Source organism: Epinephelus moara, chromosome 14, assembly GCF_006386435.1.
Source record: "Epinephelus moara isolate mb chromosome 14, YSFRI_EMoa_1.0, whole genome shotgun sequence".
Lineage (NCBI taxonomy): Eukaryota > Metazoa > Chordata > Actinopteri > Perciformes > Serranidae > Epinephelus > Epinephelus moara.
The window spans coordinates 14,630,948-14,656,009 of NC_065519.1; the positions used below are offsets into that span (position 1 = coordinate 14,630,948).

Here is a 25,062-nt window from a genome sequence, read left to right on the forward strand (position 1 = left end):
TGATGTAATATTGCTTCATTCGCATCCTCCCATGACCCTCTACCACTGTGCCAAATTTCATATGGATTGACCAAGTCAGTGAGGAGAAAAACGTGGAACAGACACACACACAGACAGAGTTTTCGTCATTATATAGTAAGATAAAATGTGATTTTACAAAGTTGATGCATTAGCGGTTCATTCAGAATGGACCCGCAACCCACTTTTGGACCACAAAGTTTTGTCTGCAAGTGCACTAAAGTCAGGGAATATCAATGTGACTATAATGACTCAAATAATATTTTTCTTCTCTTTTTTCACTGTTTCTCAGCATGTTTTGTATTTTAGATGTCAAATGCGGCACCTGGTGCTCAGGACAAATTTGGAAAGTGTTTTATTTCCATGTTCATGTCCATAAAAGGATCTCTAAGCCTCTAGGTGGCAGCAGGATACTGAGAGACGGGATGATCTCTGATGATGTTTTCCCTTGGATGCATGATGCTGAGTCCCTCGCCTGCCTCTGACGTCCGTCTGCTTGGCAGGATCAGTGGAGCTTCACTGCAGTCTGGAAATGCATGTCAGTGATATTACTCTCTGAGGCAGAAAAGCCTGCTGAATTATGTGCAGCTAAATAAATCTCCCAATGTGGGCACACACTGACTGAGATGTTTAGAAAAAGCAAACATGTATGACAAACATGTATGATTCCATTTTACCTATTCAGAGCTCATCATGAATCACCCAGGATGAGGAGGTTTGACTGCATCAGGTTTATAAATAGGCAGTGACGATTCTCTCCTAATCCACCCACTAATATTGCAGTACTGCCGTAGAGTTATTTATAGCGCCAATCCTGTTGGAAGGCGTCTTTGTTAGTGTGTCTGTGTCACAGCGGTGGAATCAACAACAGGTCTGCTTTTCTCTGCAGTCACTCCTGGAGGCGCCCTGCACTGAGCACGCAGCACTAAAGTTAGCTCAGACAAATATTAATTAAGGTTGTTGCACACAGCACACTGTTCTGGACACAGCTGTTTCTGCATCCACTGCAGTTGCTCCTTCTTTATTTTGTTTCTAGATCATTATTAGACAGACAACACTGGTATTTTTATGACCATATCTAGAGCCAGGACATGACTAGAGGAAAAGACAGAGGCTCCACCTCCACAGAGCTCAGTGTCCTGCTTTATAATTCATAGTAGTCTTTGACTTTGTCCCAGCCTAACCTCATGATTATCTGCTCTCTTCATTGAAAAAGCCATCAGGCCAGATAAGATAATTACACCGCCTTGTTGATCCTATTAGTCCGCATGCAATTGGATAGACATGGCACAAATCTAGATGTGACATAGTCTTATTGGTGTGTGTTCACAACAATAGAATTCCATAAAGTATGGCAACCACTCCTGGACTATCATAATAATGTCTATACTTAGAGTAATGTGATCTAATGCCTATGTGAGCTTATAATATCAAAATGTAATATTGTCCTTTTTTTTTCTTAGGTCTGTGTATTTATGTGTATTATGTGCAATTAGTGGTGTTCATTTGTCTGTCTGTGCTGGCCAGCCTCAGGGAGGGACAGGATGGGTTTGGGTGTTGTGGGTTTATGTTCCATGGTTGTCTTGACAATAAAAATAATTGAATAAATAAAAGTCACTACAACAAATGTCAAGCCTTTATTTGTGTTGTTGTCGCATCTCTTTTTTGTCGTGCATCTTTTGTGCTTTTTTTTTTGTTCATTTTTGTCTCTTTGCAGTTCGTCTGTGTCTCGTTGTGGTCATTTTGAATCTCTTGCGGGTCGGCACATGTTATGAAACCATTTGCAGGTGAAGGCCGGCGGCCCCCCCTTACACTTTGAGCCCCTGGGCCTGTACACGACGAGTAATCTTAAAAGTTTTAAACCAAGAGAAATCTGTAGTGTTAATCAAGAACATGGCCTGTGTCATTTGCCCGTTAGTTGTGTTATACTTGCTTAGTGCATGCCTCAGGGTTGTCATCTGCAAGTACGAACCTTTTATCCAGTTTTAAGACACATTTTCTGAAACACTTGATCTTGGTCGTTTTAAACTATATGAGAAACAACCTGAGTAGACATCAGTGGCAACTCTGCTCCAGCGTCTGCCGTGCCAAACAGTATTGAAGAAACACTGATTTTAATGTAAAACTCAAAACTTTTTACCTGTTTAAATCACCTGGTCCGATTGTTTTGGAGAGGAAGAGACCTCTGTGGATAGTTCGGCTCCCTGAAAAAACCTCCTGAAGAACAAACAGTAAAGAAATCTACCTGGGAGAAACTGACTATTTTTTTATTTATTGCAGTTCCTTTGTGGTCATTTTACATCTCCTTTGGGTGAATACATATTAAGTGACTTTTTTGCAGGTGAAGGTTCGGGGGGGCCCTATACATTCTGGGCACCTGTTTCAACCAGATGAACGATTTTAGTTAGTGGATGTCTTAATGTTAAGTTTCAGAGACACAACCTGAGCAAACATAAGTGGCGACTCAGCTCCAGCATCTGCTGTGCCAAACAGCATTGGAGAAACACTGATTTTTAATGTGAAACTCGAAACTCAAAACTTTTTACCTGTTTAAATCACCGGGACGGATTGTTTCAGAGAGGAAGAGACCTCTGCGGATATTTCGGCTCACCATAAAAACTTCCTGATCAAACACTGAAGAAATCCAAACTGGGTCAAATTGACTGCAATGACGACATTGCTCCGTCTTGTTATTGACGGCAGAAAATTACCTAATATATGTTTAGGGGATGATATCCACCCATTCAACTATTTTGTTGCTAAGAGATTCAGTCCTTCTACACCCAATCTAATATAGGGTGGTGTGTGCATCATTCATCTTTTCCCTCCACCCTCTGTCAAACAGCAAATCTGAAGTTACGCTATATTCAGATGCAGAGGATGATTTAAAAGAGGGAGGGTGGGGGACCAAAAAAGCACCAGGAGCATAATTGCACCCTTAATTGGTCCATGATTCATCGTCCCCAGACAGCTATTTCAGTTTATCCTCGCCTTTTGTCTTTGATTCCATGGGATGTCAGCATCACACCCCCTCTCTCTCCCCTCAGGAGAGCTGAGATATAGAATATAGAAATAAACTTCTATCTTTCCACCGCTCTCCCTGCGCACACACACACACACACACACACACACACACACACAAAAGGAGTGACATCATTCTGTCAGCAGGAGAAAATAGCATGCTTTCCATTGACATCACTCCACATCCCGTTGCTAGGAGACAGGGGAGTCAACATTAGTTACTATGGCGACCGCACTTCACCTTCAAAGCTCCTGACCTTTTTGGTTGTCTGTGGCAGACTCAAATGTGTGTGTGTGTGCAAACCGTGGCCCCAGTGTTGTGTAACACGAGCATTCAAGGTCTTGTTGACTCACCCGCTGCAGTGTGGCGATTGTTACAGTACATTCTAGATTAAAGGGCTGCCGAGACAATGCACGGGCAAAATGTCAGTGTAATGGAAATGTTCTACACGAGTGGAGTGATGAATGAAAAACAAAATCCACTGTCATGATTCCTGCGAAAAATGTAATAACGTCACCTGGAACGTACGTTCAACACTTCCTATGTTGAAGCTTAAAAGAACAACAGCTGGAGACGTGAATGAGTTGATAGAGTATATTTATTTAGATATATATTTCCTCCTGTAAGAGACTGGCTCTTGTTTACCTGAGGACAGTGACTTTGAAAGAGGTCCAGCATCAGCAGGTGATTGTAAAATGAGCAACAACAACAACAAAAAAAAACAGCACAGGTGAATACATGAATAGTTTGGCTGGTTCAGGATTGAGGAGCAAATATAGTACCATGTCTGGTAAACTACTACATGCTGATGATAAAACTGTTAACCCAGCTAGATCACAGTGACTGGAGAACAGCCCCTTTTACAGTTCAACTACAGGAGCTGCAGATTCACATAAACAAAAAAAGATGCTGCAGACATTTTCCCAAAAAACAGGGTTGAAGTGGTCATCTAGATCTCACATCGCACAGTGTTACAGCGCTGTCCCAAGACAAGTGTTTCCTGACGCACAGAATTAACATGATTTGTAATGAGTGGCAAGGAGAGTCAATGGCTAAAAGTGTGGCTGAAGCGCTACTCCAATCTTGTTTCAATTTCTGTCCTTTTTTGGCACAATTGGAGCAGCTTTCTCAGCTGTCATTTGCTAATTGAGTTTAGCAGGCGCATCAATGCCAGTCCTCTAGAGAGGGACACAGGCAGAGGTGGGCATTACAGGGCTTTTTTGGATTAGGTTGAGTTCATGGCCAGTTTTCCACTCCAAGTCTGGTCCTCTATGCCACCCTGCACATCGAGGGGTAATGTTGTCCCAACAGGACATTCTTCCACCCCAGCACCACCCACGTCCTGCCTCTACCAGGCATCCCTTCATTCCCAGAAAGGGCACAAAGCTCATCTGCGTCTAGAGACATAAGAGTCAGACCTTTTGATCTTGACGAGTTGGTGATTACGAGTGTTACCTCAGCGTAGCTGTGGGTAACCTTGGCCGGCGGTGTTTGAAGCTACCCTTTCCTAACAAAGACATTCTGGCGGGTTAATTTTTTAAAAATCACATCTGCTTTTCTCACCTTTGGCTTTTATGTGCAAAAGTTATTTGAGCAAACAGGCAGAATAACATAGTTTATGTTTCGAGACCTATACAATGACAACATCATCACACAAGTTATCTCTAAGGACTAACTGGGAAAGGCTCATTCCCCATTGGTATAAAAGGGTAAATATACCCGATAAAAGGTAAACAATGGTACACATATATACCTGTATATTCCTTAGTAATTCTCTGGGAATTATATTGTCCTTTTATTTCCTCTCTAGAGACGACAAATGGAGACTGATTCATTCAAATAGTCCCATCAGTCTGACTACAGTGCTGATTTGAATATTGGTTAGAGTCAAGTCATCATATGTACAGGTGGTCTGTACTATGGCTCTGCTCCATCGTTTATGACACTGATATAAAACCAAGGGCAACACAGCATACAATAAAACCAGTTTCAATGACATGGCAACAGTGTAACAAATACTAACAGCATTGTTTCATGACACATGTCCACGCTGAGGTTCTGAACAGCTACAATAAACACCACCAACATAAACTGGTAAAATGCACCGACAGCAAGCTCATACAAGGAGACATAAAAAGGGCAAGTGACGCACTACGTGTGGTGAATTCCTTGAATCCAACACGGATACATGTAAATAACATTCCTGTTTTGATTCTTCAACAGAAAGGTAAGCTCTCTCCACTGAAGCCATGCATACCGTCAGGAAGTGAACTCATGACTCCCTTTCTAAGGCATGGAGCATCGGGTCCCTCAGAAGGATCCTCTTGCCCTCTGGACTGAACAGGCCAAGACAGCTGAGTCCTCAGTGTCCTTGCTGAGCGTTGATAGAAGCATATCATTGTCCAGTCAACCCTGTCTTCCATCCTCACTGCATCTTCCTGTCCAGCACTTTACTCTTCTCATCCCCGCCGGCAGCCATGGACTTCCAGTATCGATGGCAGGACAGCTCCAGCAGCTCCAGCCCTCCAATCAGCTTCTGCTGGGCCATGAACACTCCAATCATGACCAGGCAGTAGAGCCTGAACGGAGCCCACAGCCACAGGCCGGTGAAACACAGAGCTATGAAGCTGCTCCAGTACAGCAGCGAGGCGGCTTTGATCAGAGTCACTCGCAGCTCCGTCTTACAAGGCGGCACGCGTGCGACACCTTCCCTATCAAAGCCGCGGGGCTGGGCTGAGTAGAAGTCACGCAGACGGCTCTCCTTCTCGGCCCAGCGCTCTCGACACCAAGACTCCAGCTCAGCAGAGGGGGATGGCAGTGAAGCCACTGGGTAGCGGCGGACGTGGAAGTGGATCTCGCGGGGGAAGAGACCCAGGATGAGGTGGCGCTCTGTTTGCGGGATGTTCTTGGGGTATGCAACTGTAATGTCATGGACGGCATCCAGGTTGTCTCCTAGAAAAAGAGTTTAAATGATGAAAGCAATAATACCTACTGATACAACAATCTAATAATCAAAACAAGACATTTAACTAGACTGAAAAAGTACAAAAAAGCCGTGTTAAATACTCAAACACTCAAATTAGCTTACAGTAAAGACATGACGCTATGGGGAGAATTAATTTTATCCCTTCTCCACATTCAAACTGTTTTATGCACCCTTCAAAATCCCAGCTCTTAACTCCATTACACATGTACCTCTAATTATTCAGGGGCTTAGAGCTTCACTCCCTCTCTGCCTTCAAACCTACCATGAGCTCCATACCATCGTGGCTGATCTGCTGTACCCTTACAACACACGGATAGTGCTGAATGAAATATCAAGTGGACAGGATGACACCTGCCAGCGCCTGCTCCTGCACAGCTCAGTTCTACCATGGTAAAAATAGAGCTGAGAGGGGCACGGTGGACTTGGACAAAGGCAACATGCACAGCATGTCAGTCAGCGGTGCCCGGAGAGGGAAAGGAGAATTAGCTAAGTCTGATGACATCACACTGATTCATAACACCTGCTTGGAGAGTTAGTGCCATGCTCAGCACCCGGGGCAGGTGGGGGATGAGACGGCAGAGCCAGAGGTGGTATTTAAGAACTCTGGAGGAGTGCCAGAATTAGCTCATAGGGAAACATGAGAATCTCTGGGGTGCTGTAATGGCTGGCATTAGGATGAAACATAGGTCTGAGACTCTGAAGAATCACAGGTATGATCCCTCTCCCACAAACAACGTCAGTGGATTAACTATAATCACCGTGATGTCATCACCCCTTGGTTTTGCTGATAAAATATTTCCATCATGATGACTTGGCAGTGTGTCCCACTTATTATCTGTGTGACCACATAATGCCAAGCACCAAAAACGCTGCTGTATGACCGCCAGCTAACGATAGCACTGTTATTATGTGCAGATCATTGTCATGCTTATTGTAGACATTTCATGATTTCACAAACGGCTGACGTGGATCACAGCTGACCTTTTCGTAGTCTGTCCACAATGAAGGTGAATCCAGTGCTGCGGGGATGCAGCACGTACTCGAATTTCGGCAGGTTGTTCTGGACAGCAAACGCATCGCTCTTTGCTCTTGTGTTTTCTGGAAGAGATACAGATAAACTATAAACCTCTGGCAATTTCAATTAACAAATTACAAAGCATTAACTTGTAAATCATGTTTCATATGTTGTATGTGGAAACTGTGTTGACTGCGGAGTGATAAACTGCGGGTATATAAACATACCTTTGCAGGTAATGAGAGAGTCATATATATGTTTATTTTTCACCTGCATTAGACTGATCACGTTATTCTAGTTTTATATTACAGTACAATTATTACATGCATTATATTTACATCCAATGTAAGGTAATTTAAAGTAATTTTAATAACTTAACAAGCCAGCAGTATCTGTTGTCCATTTGGATTCATTCTGACTTTTAATTATCTCGTGTTATATGCCCAATACATGTAAGAAAGAAACTAGTATCACAGTATTTTACATCAAAATCCCTGTCTTTTCTCTTTTTGTAAAACCAGGAAATATGTTTCAAATGTTTGATGACTCATCTTGCACTGCATCCAGCATTTACAAAAGTTCATCCAATCTGGCCACAGCAGCCTTTCAAAACCACACTTCACTGCTTGTAGGTCATAATACGTACTAACTAATATGGTAATATGAAGAGAGAGAGGAAGAGATGTGTTTGGATATAAGTGGGCAAAACCTTTGTTTTTCATTTCCACAACAATGTGGCGGAGGTCTAATTTATTCATCTCTCTCTCACCCTCCTACTGATCCAACAGAGAGGTGTGTGTGTGTGTGGAGCTGACCATCCACTCAGCAGTGTACTCTGCGGTAGCTCCATACTGCATTAAACACTAAGCCCACCTGCTTTCAAGCAATCCGATCAGATGCAAAGGATGTGATTTAAATCCTTCTCGTAACTGCAAAGCTCTCAAATATTCTGTTTCACTGGGGAATACGTCACAGTACAGAAGCTAAATATGCTCCGACTTCCGTTTCACGAGGACTTAAACAGCTGCTTAATTAGTAGCTTTCAATGTAATTTCCACTCTGAAAAAAATCACTAAATGTACATAATTGTGAAAAACTACTTACTGCATATAAAGTATTTTTATTAAAAAATAAGATATTGGTCGACAAGAGATACTGAGATAAAGTATGCTATTATAAAAATAGCAGTTAAACAATCCTAATGTTGGTTACGGGATATGACCACATTCACCAGTGACAAACGCTGACCCATTTGTAAAAACCACAGGGGGAAATAAACACAGGAAAGATGATTGTTTATTAACCAAACATTCCCCAGGAACTTGTTGCAGGGACATGTAAACTATATCATGACTCATCAGTCATATTATGTAACAAGGAGCTCCTTCAGGCCCATTTGTAGGACAAAAGGACCATGAACAGTCCTCTGTCAATCAGCCTGTGCTCATCCAGAGGGGGAAATCTGTGACTTTTCATTCTAATAAAATCTTTCATTCAATTCGCTCGAGCTCTACAAGCTTCAAAAGGGGTTATGGAAATGTCTACAAGGGCTTAAGAGCACTCTGGACCTGATGGAGGTCTTAATGTATGGCAGGAGTAAAGCTCAGGACAACTTCCGCATAAGACGTCAGAACATGCGGCATACGTCCCCTTGCTTGCGTCAAATTAAGCCTCGAGGTTTAAGAGGCTTAAATGCAGACGTGTGCGCATTCAGCCACACACATGAACAGGCGCAAACACAACACCGAAAGTGAAACGATCCTTAAAGCCCTAAATCTGCCGGCCAATTATGATGTAACTTCACTGGACCCCCTCATGACATCATGATATGTACTGAGAAGTTAAGCTTCCCCCAGTAAAGCTACTCGGGACTTTGATTGGCTTAGCCGTGGTCTGAAAGGGCTTTAGACACTGGTGTCGCTGTTGCTCGGATTTAAAGATCAGAGCATTCCTGCAGAAATGACTGTGTGGGGTGTGTGTCAGGGGATTTCGCCATGCCTTATCACTTGGAAATTGTGTTTGCATAAGAGTGTCAGTGCAAAGGTGTTAGACAGGTGTAGGGGTACACTGGGAGCTGGGAGCTGGTTGGTGGGTGGGTACTGTATTCTGGGAGCGACAACTGAATTGCAGGCAAATTGAACGCGACGAATGGAAGGAATGTTGCATTGTTACTTTCTTACCGGTGAGGTCTGTGCCCTCTGGGAACAGGAGCAGCTGCAGGGGCTCTCTGATGTCACAGAAGTAGTCCAGCATGTTCTCCAAGTGTTTCTTGTCCGCTTCCCAACGACGCTGGATGAAGACGAAGCAGGCCACCTGCATTGCCCAGCCTGGAAAATACATACTACGTCTTTACATGTGTAATCGATTACGTCTCATGTGCAACTGACTTTTCAAAGCAGAGAGAGCCTATGTTTCCCAAGTAAATCAAATGATATTGGGCTTTTTCCATCAGAGTACCTATGCTCTGAAACATATTATGTCACGATATCATTGCAGTCGAACCAGCATCTTCTAACAGGAAAAAAATGCACTTTCTTTGGTCATGTTAAAGTCCCAGTGAAACTGGAAGTGAGAGTGTTTTTAGCTCCTGTCCCAGTGAAACGGAATATTTCAGCAGTGTACAGTTACAAGAAGTAAAAGTGGGCGTGGCTTTCAGTTTAGCATGATGCAGAGCTACAGCGGAGTTTGTCGCTGAGAGGACTGTTGGCTCCACGCACACCTCCCTCGTTGTTAGATCAGGAGGACGACAAGGGAGAGATGACTGAATTCGACCTCCACCGCATTGTTTTGGAAAACAAAAGGTTTTGCCTACTGATTTCCAAACACACGTCTCTTCCTATCTCTCGCCATCTTGCCCTGTTAACTACTTCAACCCACAAACAGTGAAGTGCAGTTGCAATATGACTGCTGTGGCTAGCTAGTCTCGTTTGATTGGGTGAAGTGTTGTAACTGCTCCTGAGCGCAGGATGAGTCATCAGCATTTTTAAACCCTTTTTCTGGTTTCTGGCATCTGGTTTTACAGAAAGCGAAAGGATGGGGATTTTTATGTAAAAATACTCCAACACTGTATTGATCTTTTGACGTATGTTTTGCATGTCACGAGAGATAAAGTAACACTGGGACACAGGATTAAAGCTGGGAAATGTATTCAATTTCATGATGACTCAGTTACCAGTTCATAAACCACACTTAGCTAAAACCTACACACTGTATGGTTAATTCAGATGCTGCGGCTTGTGGTGCTGTTGAACTGTATTGTGTTATACTGACAGGCGTTTCTAATGTTTTGTCAACCCCATTTATATCGTAATGGCAGGCTAAATAAGGGCGAGTACACATGCCACGTTTTTGTGCTCTACAATCCTTTGACGACAATGTAGACGTCCCAAGTGCCGTCCAAGCATTCCCAAGCGCCTATGTTTCTTTTTTAGGGAGCGACCGCTGCTTCCTGAGATAAACTACATTAAATTTCTGGGATGCAGCACCGTATGTCAAGTGACGAGGAACAACCATCACAGCAGGTAGTGTAAATATCAGTCCATGGTAAATGGATAAATAAATAGAGACGGTAATCATTTTAGTGAGGGGCAGACAATATTTTAGGCCTGATACACACTTAAAAAACAACACTTAGAGGAAGATCGGCTCCGAACTCGGGATTTTTAATAAGTAGGCTATGATACAGTGCAGGTTATGGTCCCTTAGCAATGTCAACCCCAACCTACCTCCCATTTCTTTAAAGTTGGCACAGAGTAGGCACAAAAGTAGCACCCAGCACCTGACTTTGTTTTCCAAGCGGTAACAGAAACAGCATGTGCCCTTACGGATCATTTTCATGGCATTCTACTGCTCTGAATTTGCATTGTGCTGTTCCTCTTTTATATTTAGATTCAGCTGTCTCTCCTCCTCTAAAAGTAAACTGCATTGCAATGATGTAATGATGTTTCTGCAGAAGTGCTGTGCGAAGCACAGATTATGGTATGCAAAGGTGTGCAAGTGTGTGTCTGTGTGTACACCAAAGAGGTGAGCACCCGCTGCATACCCACCAAAGCCAGGCACAGCCTTCAGGGCAGCCTTGAGGCAGATCTTCTCCAGACGCAGGTAGCTGTACCTGAGCAGACAGCACCAAAGGAACATCCAGTCCAGACGGGTACGGTGGTTCATGATGATCACACTTCGCTCCCCCGGAATGAAGCCATCACCTGTTATCACCACCTTCACCCCAAATACCAGCTCCAGTAACGACTGCAGAGGGGAGACACACGGGGACGGAGAGAGGATGAAGAGGAAAGAAAGGAAAGGGGAGTGAGAGACAGCAAGATAGAGAGGTGGATGATCAAAGGGAGATTAGGATGATCATTGAAAAAGGATGTAGAGAGAGAGAGGAGGGGCTGGGAAGAGGAAAGGTGGTGAGATAAATTTTAAAGAGAGAGAAGCGTGAGAGGAAAATAAATAAATAATGCTCTCAATTCATGCGGTCACAGTAAACAAGATTTGCATAATTGTTCTCAAGAGCAATTTAAATAAATGAAGTTCACTCCTGATAAAAAATAAAATCTGATTACACAGAGGAGGCATAAATAAGGCTGAGATGACGCAGGCTATCGTGCCTGTGTCAAACACAGGTAACGTAAGACCATCTGGCACGTACAGAAGTAGGCTAAGTTAAGGCTAAGCTGGTGTACACACCACAGGCAGGGTGAGCCAGGTAGCGACGATGCGATCGGTGATCCAGCGGTACCAAGCAGGGGACAGCATCATGAGCGGCAAAACTGGACCCAGCATATAGATACTTCCAAAGAAGCTACCCAAAAACAGGGTCACCACGAAGTACAGGCCCCGCACCGACACAGCCATCTGCGGAGAGATGAAGGAGACAAGATTAACCTGAATATAAATCAAAGTGTGAGCTGATGTTGCTGTACTAAGATTAAAAATGATGACATTTATGGAATTTATTCCACTCTGGAAAATATCTCAAGAGAAGCGACTCTGTAACATGAAACAAATGAGATTATCGACAGTCTCATCAATAGCATAGAGTGCTGTTCTGTTGTTCTTCGGACATATTTTCCCACAAACAGTGGAAAATCCAGGGCAGACATTCCTAGTGTGGAATGTAAATAGGGGAACCTTTCTGACTGTCGCTAACAAATTGTAGGTGCATGGTCACTAAATCAAATGTGGCTGTGGCTTCAAAAACAATTCAGTCTGTACAGGGGCATAAAGTTTGAGCAACATAAAGAACTGGTGGTAAAATATCCCGCCTATGTTCACTGAAGCTTTCAAATCTTGGTAACAACCAAAATTTAACAGTGGCTGCATTACCATTTGCACAATTAAGTTCATATAACATGCTATAACCAGCTAGTGTAGGCAATACCATGAGACAATATGTATTACATGTTGCCATACCATTGTATTGTACTGCACTGTGCTATTTTGCCACACTCTATTAGCTGTTCCTTCAAGATCTGTGGGTGTATTTGGCTAATGCAACCAATATTGAAGATTAAAAAGCAGGACAAAACACGGTATCTTCTTCATAACAGGGCTCAACATTAACTTTTAAACATGGCTGGCAGGCCACCAACCAGGCATCAGCTTTCGGCTGCCGAAACTGAAAATATGGTTGCCATTTTTAGTCACCTTATATTCTGTGTAAGACACTACGCAGTTATACATCAGCTTAATTATAAAAATTAGACATAAAATAAAGTTTCAAGCTTTATAACAGTAACAAAACAAAATTCTTCTTATAGTTTGTGTTTCATATGAGCTTGAATTTTAAGCGCAACTTAATTTGCTTCGCTATTGTCTCTAAAACTGATGCCTGTGCGCACGCAACGCATGTGCAACGCTGTCTGATTCCAGTTCTGACTGTAAGAGCAATATTTAATAATTACTAATGCAACAAATACTCACAATTTATTTATTTTTAGGTGTTTTGCTGTTTGTTGCCTCTATTCTATATGTGAAAAAAATCAATACTACATAATATTGTGGTATTTTTGCATGGCGATATCACATTGTCACAGAGTGCCGTGTCGATATTTTTATATGAGAAATACAAATTAAACTTTAGGCAGCCTACTACAATAATAATCAATTGTTTTTTCAGTTTATTATATAAATTTTGCAACTGGAAAAAAAAATGGCGGAAGTGATGAACAGAATTAAAATGTTTTCTTATAAGATAAAACAGATGTTGACAAAGTTTTTTCTTTGGGGACTTAATTTCCAGCTGAAAAAAGGAAATAAATCACAATATATTACAATGTATTTTATCGCATAACTAAGCATATCGCAACATATTTAAAATCGCAATAATATTGTATCGTGACTTAAGTATTGTGACAATATCATATGGTAGATCCTCTGGTGATTCATACCTCTATTAAAAAGAATAAGTTGCCAGTGGCAGCCTAGCAAGTTGCAACTACTACTGTCGAGCCCTGCATAAATAGTTTTTGCAAATTCCCAGAAAATCTGTTGAAATAACAGAAAATAAAATTACACATACTAGAACAGAAGATTTTATCCATATTGATCATTCCTTCCTGAAGCAACCCAGAAAGTATGTTGACGGTCTCTAACCACCCACCATCAAAAGCTAAGTATAGAGAAGGTCATACTCTCAGCTGCAATTGAATTTTTTAATCCAACTAGCTGTCATTTAAATTTTAAAAAAGTGCTTGTGGTAACACTTCACAAAGGACTCCTGTCTCCACAATAACATAAAAATGATCTACTTCTGTGGCAGGAGAGAGCACACCAGCACCTGAAGCTATGACTGTAATCATTGTGCCATCGAGCCCGATATGAGGAGTGGAACTAATGGAAAAAATTACATGATAACACACTATTGAGGCTGCAATTGAACTGATAAGCTTAAATTGTATCATGCTTTGATAAAGCCATTAAAGATTTGATTACTTTCTTAGTTTGATAATTACCCTTTTGATTTATCAAGCCTGTTCACTAATTATCAGTCGCAGTTGTAAGCATTACTGTGCAGTTTTGAAAACAGCTGATGTAGCGACTGGTTTGAAATAGAAACACATGTACGCCCCAGATAAATGGAAACCATTTACTGTACAAGCAGCACTGTTAAGCATGTTCGTAACAGTAGCTGCACCTTAGCGGAAATACCACATGGTCATTAGGTTCCTGAGGGAAGTGATCTGCGCCTGTAATCCTTGTGAAACTTAAAACCAAGTAATAGGACCTTCAATTGGCCATGACATATCAGATAAGTCTGCACATGCCTCGTCATTTCAGTGACATCAATGGTGACCACTTCAGCTTCCAGTGGTTATGTTACACTTGTGGAACATGTCCCTATACGGTACATACACACAGGTGTTTTCACTTATTTTGCCTGATTAGACCTCGTCTCAGGACGGTGTGCTTTACTAGAATCTCTATCTCTCTTCTGTTCATTTTGCTACACCTGTTTTGTTATATCTTATTCATAAATGGACTTTGGTGTTATGTAATTTGTCCTAGTATGGCACCACCAAATCTGAGAAGAGGTCTAAGTTATCAGAGTGATTTTGATTACATATGTTGGTGCATAGGGCCTTTAAAAAACATCCAAATAGCTACTAAGCAAAGACATTTTTTGACTTTTCAATTAAATTCAATAGACTTATTTATCACTAAGGAAATTCTTGTGCCACAGAATGCCTCACGTACAGTGACACAAACTACAGTAACAACAATTAACATTCACAAACCAGTAACAACCAGATGAGTTCCCCAGGTCAGGGTCATACACTGGGCGCAGTTTAAAACAGTACAGTATTAAATATCAGTCAAAAAATTCAAAATATACAAGATATAAAGAGTTTAAGGGGCAGTGTGGTGGTGTAGTGGTTAGCAAGAGGGTTCCTCTTTCGAACAGAGTTGTGCGGAGTTTGCATGTTCTCCCCATGTCAGCGTGGGTTTTCTCCAAGTACTCCAGCTTCCTCCCACAGTCCAAAGACATGCAGGTTAACTGGTGACTCTAAATTGTCCGTAGGTGTGAATGTGAGTGTGAATGGTTGTCTGTCTCTATGTGTCAGCCCTGTGATAGTCTGGTGACCTGTCCAGGGTGTACCCTGCCTCTCGCCCAGTGTCAGCTGGGATAGGCTCGAGCACACGCGCGAACCCTGACAGGATAAGCGGTTATGGAAATGAAATGGATGAATGAATGAGTTAAGTGCTTCAGTGCCTAATAGAGTAACAATATAAGTAAGATCAGTACAAGAAGTCACAACAGGAGAAGCGCAAGTGAAAGTAATCAATTAATGACTGATAATTCCATTTAGCTGCTTTGATTACAGGGAGCTGGGACTGTGCACGCTGGCTCACTGTCACTCTCACTGAACACTTGAATACAACATCGTTCGAGCCATCGTTAGTGCAACTATTAACACCTGTGCTTTTTCTACTATGACAACTCAAAATGGCTGCTTTAAAAAAGGTCTAAATTTGCCTTAAGAAAGTCAATTAAATGTCAAATGTTTTGATGTGCTGCACGTGCTACTTGCTGGTACACTTGTGATGAAGGGCTATGTTAATAAACTTGATTCGATAGTGAAAGTGTCTATTCATTGTAAGTTGCATCTTGTGGTCTGAGTGACTATATAAATAAGAAGCAGCACACTGCTGACACACTGCATGCATGCTCAGAAAACCTTAACCTAAACACACAATAAGATTAACTAATCTTAAATTTAGCACTAGAGAAAGGCAATTACCAGCAAGTCCTCTGAGGTTGAGGTCAAAAGGGGAAATACACTGAGTCTTGATTTGATTAGACCCTGGCCTTGCTGACGCAGAGAGTCTAAGCTGATGCTAAAGGGGAGCCATTTCATCCAGCAGGTGTTTTCTTCGCTTATATGAACTGCGGCTCACACTTTCCACCTCAATTACTGTTATGATTGCACAAGCCTTTAGTTCAGACTACCTTCCCCCAACACTCCCATCATCTTGCCCTCGTTGACACCCTCTGCGGCACCATGACGCAGCAAGTCTCACGGCAGCAACCAACGTGGCTGAAGGTGCATTTAAAAGATGCAAGTGTGTTCGCATGCATGATTATGCTGGCAATAAGGGTTTAAGGGTTGCTGGTTTTAACAACGGAAAATGTGAGGCACAAGAGAGGTGAGACAACAACGCTTGCTCAGCACAATTAGGTGGTGTCCCTGCACACAGAAAAAAAAACACACCCCTGGGTGGCTCCTGGAACAAGCAGATGAGCTCTATTCATACATATGGCAAAAAGGCCTGACACACCTGGAGCCGGCGATGTGATAAGTGAATGGAATTATGGACATTAAAGTGTTAAATAAACATGTTTTTCTTCCGCCTGGCGTGAACACCTGGGACATGGCACTATTTATGTAAGGCATCCACGGAAACACTTTTGTTTTCATACTCCAAAGCGAGCACCACTTGTGGTTTGATTTAGTGCCGTCCATTTGGGTCGGTTTAACATTTATTTAACCATGATACCGTAGCTATGATCCCGAAAGCACTTCCCCAAACACACCGCCACAGGCAATACAAAGCATACTCTTCATAGTCCAAGTCTGAATTCTCTGGCAGTCATTTTGCATTCCTTACTTTAAGCCAAGACCAGACATCCCAGCAGAGAGGAGCAGAGTTAAGAGGTCAAGCATGTCTAGGCTAAACAATAAGCTTAAGTGGTGTGTGTGTGTTAAGAGACAGACAGAGAGGAAAAGACAGAGAGGGGAAGAATGAAATAGATAATGCCGTAAAATTAATTGCAAATAGATTTAAGTGCAGCTCTATTTAACAACCACAGTAGAAGGTTCTTAAGAGACACAAGACCCCAAAACATTGAAAACTCAGATGTAGGGTTTGGTTTTCTCTGACCAGTTACAAAGTTTAACAGAAATCCAACATTACCTTTTAACAAACGTGTCAAACGCATCAAGAAAACAACTGGTCAATATCAAACATGGCTTAACAACCCCATAATGTCTCAATCAGCAATCATCATTCATGCCAAGAGAAACCAGGTTCTTTCACTGTGTGAGTGGAAAAGGAAGCACTATTGGGAGGAGGAATGAAACACACTAACACTTAGGGGACACATCGTTTTTCAGCCGGACAACTGGAGGTCATAATGAGCTGGAAAAGCTTAACAATCTCTGTGGATACTTGGGTCGAATTGGACATAGTGGAAAAAAGAGCGGCAGTGATTAAGCAATTAGTTGTCAACCAGGGTTGGAAATTAGCAACAGCCACCAGCCACCAATGAAATGCTGGTAAAACATGAGTGGCTGCTAGATTTGCTTCATTTACCAGCCAAAAAAATCAATGATAGTCTATTGAATGGCTGGTAGATTTTGGAATCCACCAGCCACGGTGATAGATGAACAAAAAAGTTAATTTCCAACCCTGTTGTCAACTATTCAATTTATCGCGAACTAATTTGGTAATCCATCAATACCTTTAAATAATTTTTTTTTAAAAAGGAAAATTTCTCTGATTCTTAAGTGTCAAAACTTTCGGTTTCTTTACTACCAAATACAGTAAACTGAAGATCTTTTGGTTGTGGACAAAACAAGGCATTTGAGGACGTTGTTTTGGGCTTTGGGATCAACATGTTGCCATTTTATGTCATTTTATAGACCAAACAGCTAATCAATAGATCAAGAAAATAACTGATGGATTAAACGGCAATGAAAATGATTGTTAGGCTGGTTGCAGCCCTAGTGGAAAATCTTTTTTTTTTTTTTTTTTTTTTTTGAGTAAGTTCTCCCTGTCAATGTCCAACCACTTTCAAGCAGCCCTACGGGCAGGTCAGTGTGAGTGCGTTCTGAATCGCATACTTTTGCTTTTGACTTTTAGTAAGTACTGCAGCTGTCCTTAAAAAGTATGTGCTGTTGCATGCAGTATGAACACCATCAGGACATACTACTTTCTCATAACATTACGCCCTTAACTTTGACCCTCTTGCTTTTATATGCATTACCTTGGACATAAAAACAAATGCTACTAACCAAATTTGCCAGAGACATTTGCTGTTGTTACTTTGCAATGCATGTAGTTTAACTTTAAAGTTATAACTGCACAGACTGTAGATTTGCGCCCGTGAAATTACATCTGCATTTCTCTTTCATTGAAATTTTTATAGTTATGTCCTTTTGTTGTTTGTAAGATTTATGAGTAACTTAGTTAAGTTACTTGAATGCATGTCATCTGTCATTGCGACACCTGTTTGCAGCTCAGTTGATGTGACTTATCGTCCGCTGTTCAGAGGATTGTGGGTCAGAATAGCCAGAGAAGCATGCAGGGTTGCGTACTGCGAAATTGGACAGGATGTAGTAGAACATCCTGGTATTTTTGGCATACTGCATTTGACATATACTAAATTTATTTCTGGCATACTATATAGTATTGTAGCATGGGTACTGGAATGCACAGTATGTGCTGTGCATGCATATAAACTGCACACAGGTGGAGAAGCAAATGCAATAAAGCTTCTGCCACCAACAAATCTGGCAATTATCTCAGTGTAAATAAGTAAATAAGACTTTCCATTACATAAGGAAGAAATTTTAATTACCTGAGATCTATTTTTGAGCGTCTGAGTATGTGTGCTTGACCTGGCTGGGGTTTAGGGCTCAGTGAATGAGTAATGAGCTCGGGAGCAAGGTGCATGTCAGTGGCTGCTTCATGAACCTTTCCAATCTATCATAATAATTGATGTAATAACACAGGGTATTTTCTGATATTAAATCCACCCGCATTTGAATGCATGGACTAAACCACGCCTCGTTTATGCAATCTAATCAAGACCAGTAACTTGCTAATTATCTTGCATGCACACATTTTCCATGATCCCAGGGTGGGGCAAAGAAAACAGCCAGTGCAACAGGACTTTAACCAGAGAGACAACACGGGTTAGACAACGTTTAACTTGAAGCTGAATGGTTACACAAACGACATGTACCATGCTTTGTCTGTCAATAATCATCCCTTTGGTTAGCGTGTAGCTTCGTGAATAATTACCCAGCCTTAAATGCAAATAAGGGCGACCTTATAGACAAACAAAGGTGAGATGATGTGGAGACATAATGGACTGGGTGATGGGGTAGCTACTGTTATGACAGTTTCCGTTAGGACACTTTGTGCTCTTTGGTGGGCACACATTATCTAATAACCGACGTTAACTTAACGCCACCATTAAATAAGGACACTCAATTGGTGGCTCTCCACCGTAAGTTACACTGTCCATGACGTTACACTATAACGTTAAAGTATAATCGATAAAATGAGAAGAACACCTGCTGTCATGCAGGTTAGGTTAATGCTAACTTAGCATGCAAATCCTCACATTTAACAGAAGCTAGCTCGTGTTAGCCGACGTTACCTGCTTATTTTAACAGCGCCGGCTAATGCACTAACGAGTGTCGAATAAATACTGCACACTGTCTGATAACAACATACCCACCTTTAGTTTTTATCCTGCAGAATCAAAGTTTAGCCAGGCGAGCTAGTTCTGTTAGCTCCGGTAAGTCCAAGCACTTGGTTGCGACATAGCAACTTAGCAAGCCAGCTAGCAGCTTGCTAACGTTAGCTAATCTTTTCAACGGCTGCGCTAATTGCTAGTCCTCAACGCTGACGCCCGTTGTAACTGTTTCGCAGCCAGTTTGCTTTCCGCGAGATAATATCACACAACAACTTCGCTTTCTCCAACTGCCTGTACTTACTATGACTGCAGCCAAAGTGTAGCCGCCTTATCGCTTTGCTAACACGACCTCTCAACTTGTTACCTCTCACCTGTTCTTGCAGCCGGACGCCGACAGGGGGTGCTGTTTGTGCAAACTCCATCCAGCGAGGAGGTGACGGTGAACCGCAGACACATCTTGTGGAGCAACATTTGCCATGGTGAATGCAATCAGATTTGACATGTTGATAGCGAGTATAGTGGAGGAATGTGTTATATTTTAGGCAGCAGTGAAACCATAACCGTGCACTCATGATATGGATGTGGAGGTGCCAAGGGAAAGAGGAAGACAACAACAAACAAAAGACTCCATGCATGCACTGCAAAGCAAGTTTCAGTGGTGGAGGAAGTATTTATCTTTAACAATGTAAAAGTAGGCCGAATAAGAACACAATGTGAAAATACTCAATTATGATTAAAAGTCATGCACTTAAAAGCATTTCAATGTTGTAGCTGGTGGAGCTGCTGCTAAGTACTTTGTATTGTTTGTTAGTTCAGTCTGTAATGTTGAATCATATTCTCATATTACACTCTTAAAAGAATCCACTGGTTCAACTTGGAAAAATTAAGTTAACAATTTGCATGCATCTTTATAAGTAGCTCCAACTCTGGAATTACTGAGCCCATCTTCTTTTATAATCTGACAAACTCAATTAGTTTAGTACAACCAACATGATTTTAAGTTTAAGTAAAGTTAAGTTTATTTACTTTATTAATCCCCCTGAGGGGAAATTCAATGTTTTCACTCTTGCTTGTCAATTACACACAGGTCCGAAAGACACACACATGCACAAACAGGACCTATCCATGCACAAAGTAGAGAGATGTCAGAGTGAGGGGGCTGCCCTTGGTGAGGCGCCCCGAGCGGTTGGGGGGTTCTGTGCCTTGCTCAAGGGCACCTCGGCAGTGCCCAGGAGGTGAACTGGCACCTTTCCAGCCACCAGTCCACGCTCCATATTTTGGTCCGGACGGGGACCCAAACAAGCATCCTTATGGACTGAGCTACTGCCACCCTTTTTGACCTCAAAAAGCTTAATTAAGTTGAACCAACTTAATATTTTCCAAAAGTTGCTGTGACATTTGGTGGTCAAACTGTTTTATTTAAGGTATTCTAACTTATTAATTTCACTCAAACTTCTTAAAATAAGTTGTCAAATGATTAAAACATGTGACAAACTTACCTTTTTTATGCTGAAAACGTGTTATCCACTATCCCCATTAATCATTTTTTAGGGTGAAGTATCTTCTATAGCTGTCACATAAATAAATGGAGTATAAAGTAGAATATTCCCCTTCAAATTAAAATGGAGTAGAGGAATAAAGCAGCATAAAATGGCAATACTTGAGTAAAAAAAACATGTCGGTCTACCCCAAAATTGTACCTAGAGATAAATCCACCTGCAGTCTTTTGTTATTTTCTTAATCTTTGCCTGCAAGGTGACCTTGAGTGTCTTGAAAGGCACCTATACATAAAATGTATCATTAATATTATTATTATTAATTTCAAAAAACATCAATTAATACACTTAATCTATCACAGCGTCATGATTTAGTTTAACGTGACGTTATACAATGGACAAAAATGTAAATGTAACACCTCAAGTTTAATTTAAAGATCTTAGATTTTTAATGCGCTCAATAAATGTTTTTGTTAAAATCTGTGTTAGTGAGTGCCTCTCCTTTTCCAAGGTAATCAATCCCCCTGACAGGTGTGACATTAAGAGGTGTGCCTAAGGATGGTCACGATAAAAGGCCACTCTAAGAAATGTATTTTTTTAATATATATAATTTTGAATCAGGGTTAGGGTGGTATATGACAGTTCTACATGTCAAATGAGACACAAAAATAATACAAACAGGATCATAGAGATCCGTACTAGAGGGGGTACAGCACCAGTCTCAATCTGCCAAAAAACAATCAATATAATAAAAATAAATTTGAATAAATGAACATATTAAAATTAACAGTGATAATAATATATATAGAAAAAGGAATAAATACAAAAAAATAAAAAATAATTGGCAGGGCAAGACAAAGCAAAAAAAAATCACACTTCCAGGCCCCCAGACAATGCAAAATAATTCCAAAAATCCCCCAGATTGGTCATTGAGCACGTTTTGTCATCCTAGTCAGCACAGATTCATAAGAGGCAGTTTTTGTCATATAGTTAACTATTTTTTTTTATTTCTGGGGGCTTTGTTAATTTCCAAACCCTGAGTACGGTTCTAGCAGCTGTAATGACTCCAGCCATAACACAGATACAACAAAAAAAATCAGTCAGTATCTGGTGTGATAAAAGGTTGAAATTTTGTTTGGGTGAGAACTTTAAAAAGTCCTTTATCCAATGAACAAATCAAAATATCATTCTTGTAATCATTAATACAAGTTAACAATGAACATGACAAGCCTACAGCACTACACTGAGAAGGAGTTCATCATTCATGCCCTCTGGTTGAAGTGTTTCAAGAGCAAATATCCAGTGGGCTTCACACTGTTTCAACAGACTTAAGCTAATAGCCTACTTCATTTTTTCTTAAAAGTTTAACCTCTGCAGGGGCAGAAATGTATTTAAATCAGGTTTGACGTCACTGAAATGAACTTCCACTGGAAAGTTATGTCTATTTCTGTGACTGTTTCTGTGCTCACTAATCCTCTTTTACAGAGCACGAGAGGCTCTGCTCATGTTAGTGTTCTTCCCCAAAATCCCTGTGTTAATAATATGTCAGAACTCATTCAGATCTCACGCATGGTATCGATGATATACTTCTCGACCACGTCCCCCCCAACATAGCCTTTTAAAGTAGTGTAAATCCTCGCATGTGTCATTTGTTTCTTTTACCCACAGTTATGAGGTGTTCTACTGTTACAAATTACCTCAGCATTCAGTGATGTGTGTGTGCGTAGATTGGTCAATGTGTCTGAGCGTATCCGAGCATGTACTCTCCTGTGAGTGTGTGTGTGTGTGTGTGTGGTGAGTGAGGTAGAGACGGACTGACAGACAGGGTAAAAGAGAGAGTGCACTTAGTCAAACTCAAGACTTTTCCATGACCTGCTCCCTATGGCATGCACTCTATCTGAGAGACTGAGTGAACTGTATAGCTTTGTCAGTATAAACTTCTCAAGGGTCAACGCATCACTTCAGAGGGGGAACGGAAAAACTTTGCTTTGAAACAAGCTCTCATTTTTTCAGTTTAGTGCCAGCTCACCTTCAAACGAGAAGCATGTCCGCATGATTAATGACGCTTGTCCGAGATAATTTAGCAAAAGCAATTTGATCAGGTGCTCCTAATCATATTCCCCTTTGAGAATTCCAAATATCTAAGCCCTCTGGTAAGAATCACAGGCGTTTCCATCCATGAAAAACATAAAACATGTTCACTTTAGCTGCGTTTGCTGATAAAAACGACACGGGAGGTAAGCCAAGTTAAAGGCAACAGATAAATGTAGAGAGCAGTAACATTAATTCATGTTCGACATGCCATTCCGCTTACATAAATCCACGTGGGAGAGACAAAGTGGCTTTTTTCGGGCATTGTACACTGTGTTTTGGTTTATTTTCAATGGAGTCTATTGATAGCACTTTAACGAGGCTTTATTGGGAAAGAAAACTCTTGTAGTTAAACATTCTTGCCTCTAATGACCTCTTGTGCTTTTGTGGTAGTTCAAAGCGGGGACATGGATGGTTTAACTTCTTCTCTTTCACTTCACTTCCTCCTCACGCTGACAGCATGGATCGGCCCCACACCTGTAACAGCGCTGTAACGCCAGTTTTGCATCTTAATTTCTGTGTGTTTATCTCCGTCTACATCCCGTCCCCTCTCTCTTTCCTCCCTTTTTTCCACCCTGGTCTCTAGGCAATAAGGATTAGAGTGGCGGGGCCATAAGCTGTCTATTTATATCAACAACAGCCTATGGAGGAGCAGCAGCCTGTGGCTTAGCACATTAACACACAAAACTACAGTACAAAGCGGATGCCAGCAGACGTGTATTGATCAAAGCTTTAAAAGCTGGAGGATGAGATGGAGATGTGCCTTACATCACCCTGTTAAATAGAGAATGAGTCCCTGGGTGCTTAGACTCATCCGTCCAAATATGTGCTGCGGTTGTGAGTCCAGCAGTTGCATTATGTCTTCAAAGGCAGGTCTGTTGAGGTGCAGGTACAGACAGCAGTTTGGCTGGGTGTTAAGTACGCTTGACTCTGATTAATTGTGATGTTGTGGTGCTTAGTTTTGAATAGCAATCACTACTTTGTGGCCCTCTGTTCCTCGATTGGTGTATCTCATGGCGCTGTGGGGTTTTCAAATGTCAAATATATTCAGGGAAAGGACAGATTACAAAAAAATGAGTGTACTCTCTGACTTTCAAATGTCTCATGCATTTCTTTCCTTTTTTACATTTAACTCTATCAGTGCTGGTTGTAGTGTCATTTGGAAAGCAGACTAGTTAAAGGTCCAGTGTGTGGGATTTAGGGGGATATATTGGCAGAAATGGAATAGTCATATCCTACGCTGTAGCCTGACGTGCACCTCCCCAGAAATGTAACTACACGTTGCGACGCTGCAGACTTCCTGTCTAAGCTGAAACCATTTTCCTCAGTGGAAACAAAGCTTTTATTTACTTTAATTTCTCAGATAAGAAACAATAAATTGTGAAGACAATAAAGCCTCCACATAAAGGAGGAGGAAATCTCCGCTATTCACTATATTTGCCAGTATAAACTTGTGCTAATAACGTTAGCATGTTATATTTGTTTGGAAAACATGTTTAGTATAAGACAGTTGTTTTGTCAGTGAACCTTGTGAGTTGTAATGGAGCCGAATTTTGTTACGTTACCTTTGTTAAATGTTGCTGTTGTCTCTGACATCATATGAGTAGAGGAAAAGTCCACTAGCTGTTAGGCTAATTTTTACAATGTAAAATGCCATAGGCTTGTGCTAATAACATTAGCATGTTGTATTTGTGGGGAAAATGTGTCCAGATAAAGACAAGTGCTTTGTCTGTGAATGCTGCGAGTTATAGTGAAGCTGATTTGTGTACTTGTGTTTTATAAATGCTCACAATGGCGTAGGCCACGTGTAGGGGTCCCTGTCATTGGTCCGTGATTATACTAGGCTATACTGTATTTGTGTACCATAGAGGATCAGCAAACGCAACAAAAGTAGGCTACTGGTCGAGATACAAGTGCCATAGAGAGAAGAGAGTAAAACACCATAACCTCCTGTTATTAACTCTGGGGTCGGGGTTGTGTGGGGAGCTCTCCGCGGTGCTGAAC

General features: G+C 41.4%; 1 protein-coding gene and 1 long non-coding RNA gene across 2 annotated transcripts in view; one reads left to right on the plus strand and one right to left on the minus strand.

The window, feature by feature from the left end:
- Positions 1–3,620: 3,620 nt before the first annotated feature.
- On the minus strand, positions 3,621–19,863 carry lclat1 (lysocardiolipin acyltransferase 1). Its single transcript, XM_050061260.1, has 6 exons — positions 19,514–19,863; positions 11,731–11,898; positions 11,088–11,286; positions 9,222–9,368; positions 7,008–7,124; positions 3,621–5,992 (listed from the first exon to the last, which is right to left on the minus strand). Exons 2-6 carry the CDS (start codon positions 11,896–11,898, stop codon positions 5,466–5,468), a joined length of 1,158 nt encoding a protein of 385 aa, XP_049917217.1. The 5' UTR covers positions 19,514–19,863; the 3' UTR covers positions 3,621–5,465.
- LOC126400517 (uncharacterized) overlaps positions 14,521–25,062 on the plus strand; it is a 22,321-nt gene continuing 11,779 nt past the window's right edge. The window contains exons 1-2 of the long non-coding RNA XR_007570983.1: positions 14,521–19,279; positions 19,855–19,950. This is a non-coding gene — a long non-coding RNA (uncharacterized LOC126400517). The remainder of the gene's footprint in view (positions 19,280–19,854; positions 19,951–25,062) is intronic.

Bases quoted from the DNA above. Each gene is read 5' to 3' on its own strand.
- lclat1 (XM_050061260.1), bottom strand. From the start codon at position 11,898: ATGGCTGTGTCGGTGCGGGGCCTGTACTTCGTGGTGACCCTGTTTTTG. The intron at 11,287-11,730 runs GTGTGTACACCA...TCCCCTCTGCAG, and splicing joins CCTGGCTCACCCTGCCTGTG to TCGTTACTGGAGCTGGTATT. The intron at 9,369-11,087 runs GTGGGTATGCAG...TGTATTTTCCAG, and splicing joins GAAGGCTGTGCCTGGCTTTG to GCTGGGCAATGCAGGTGGCC.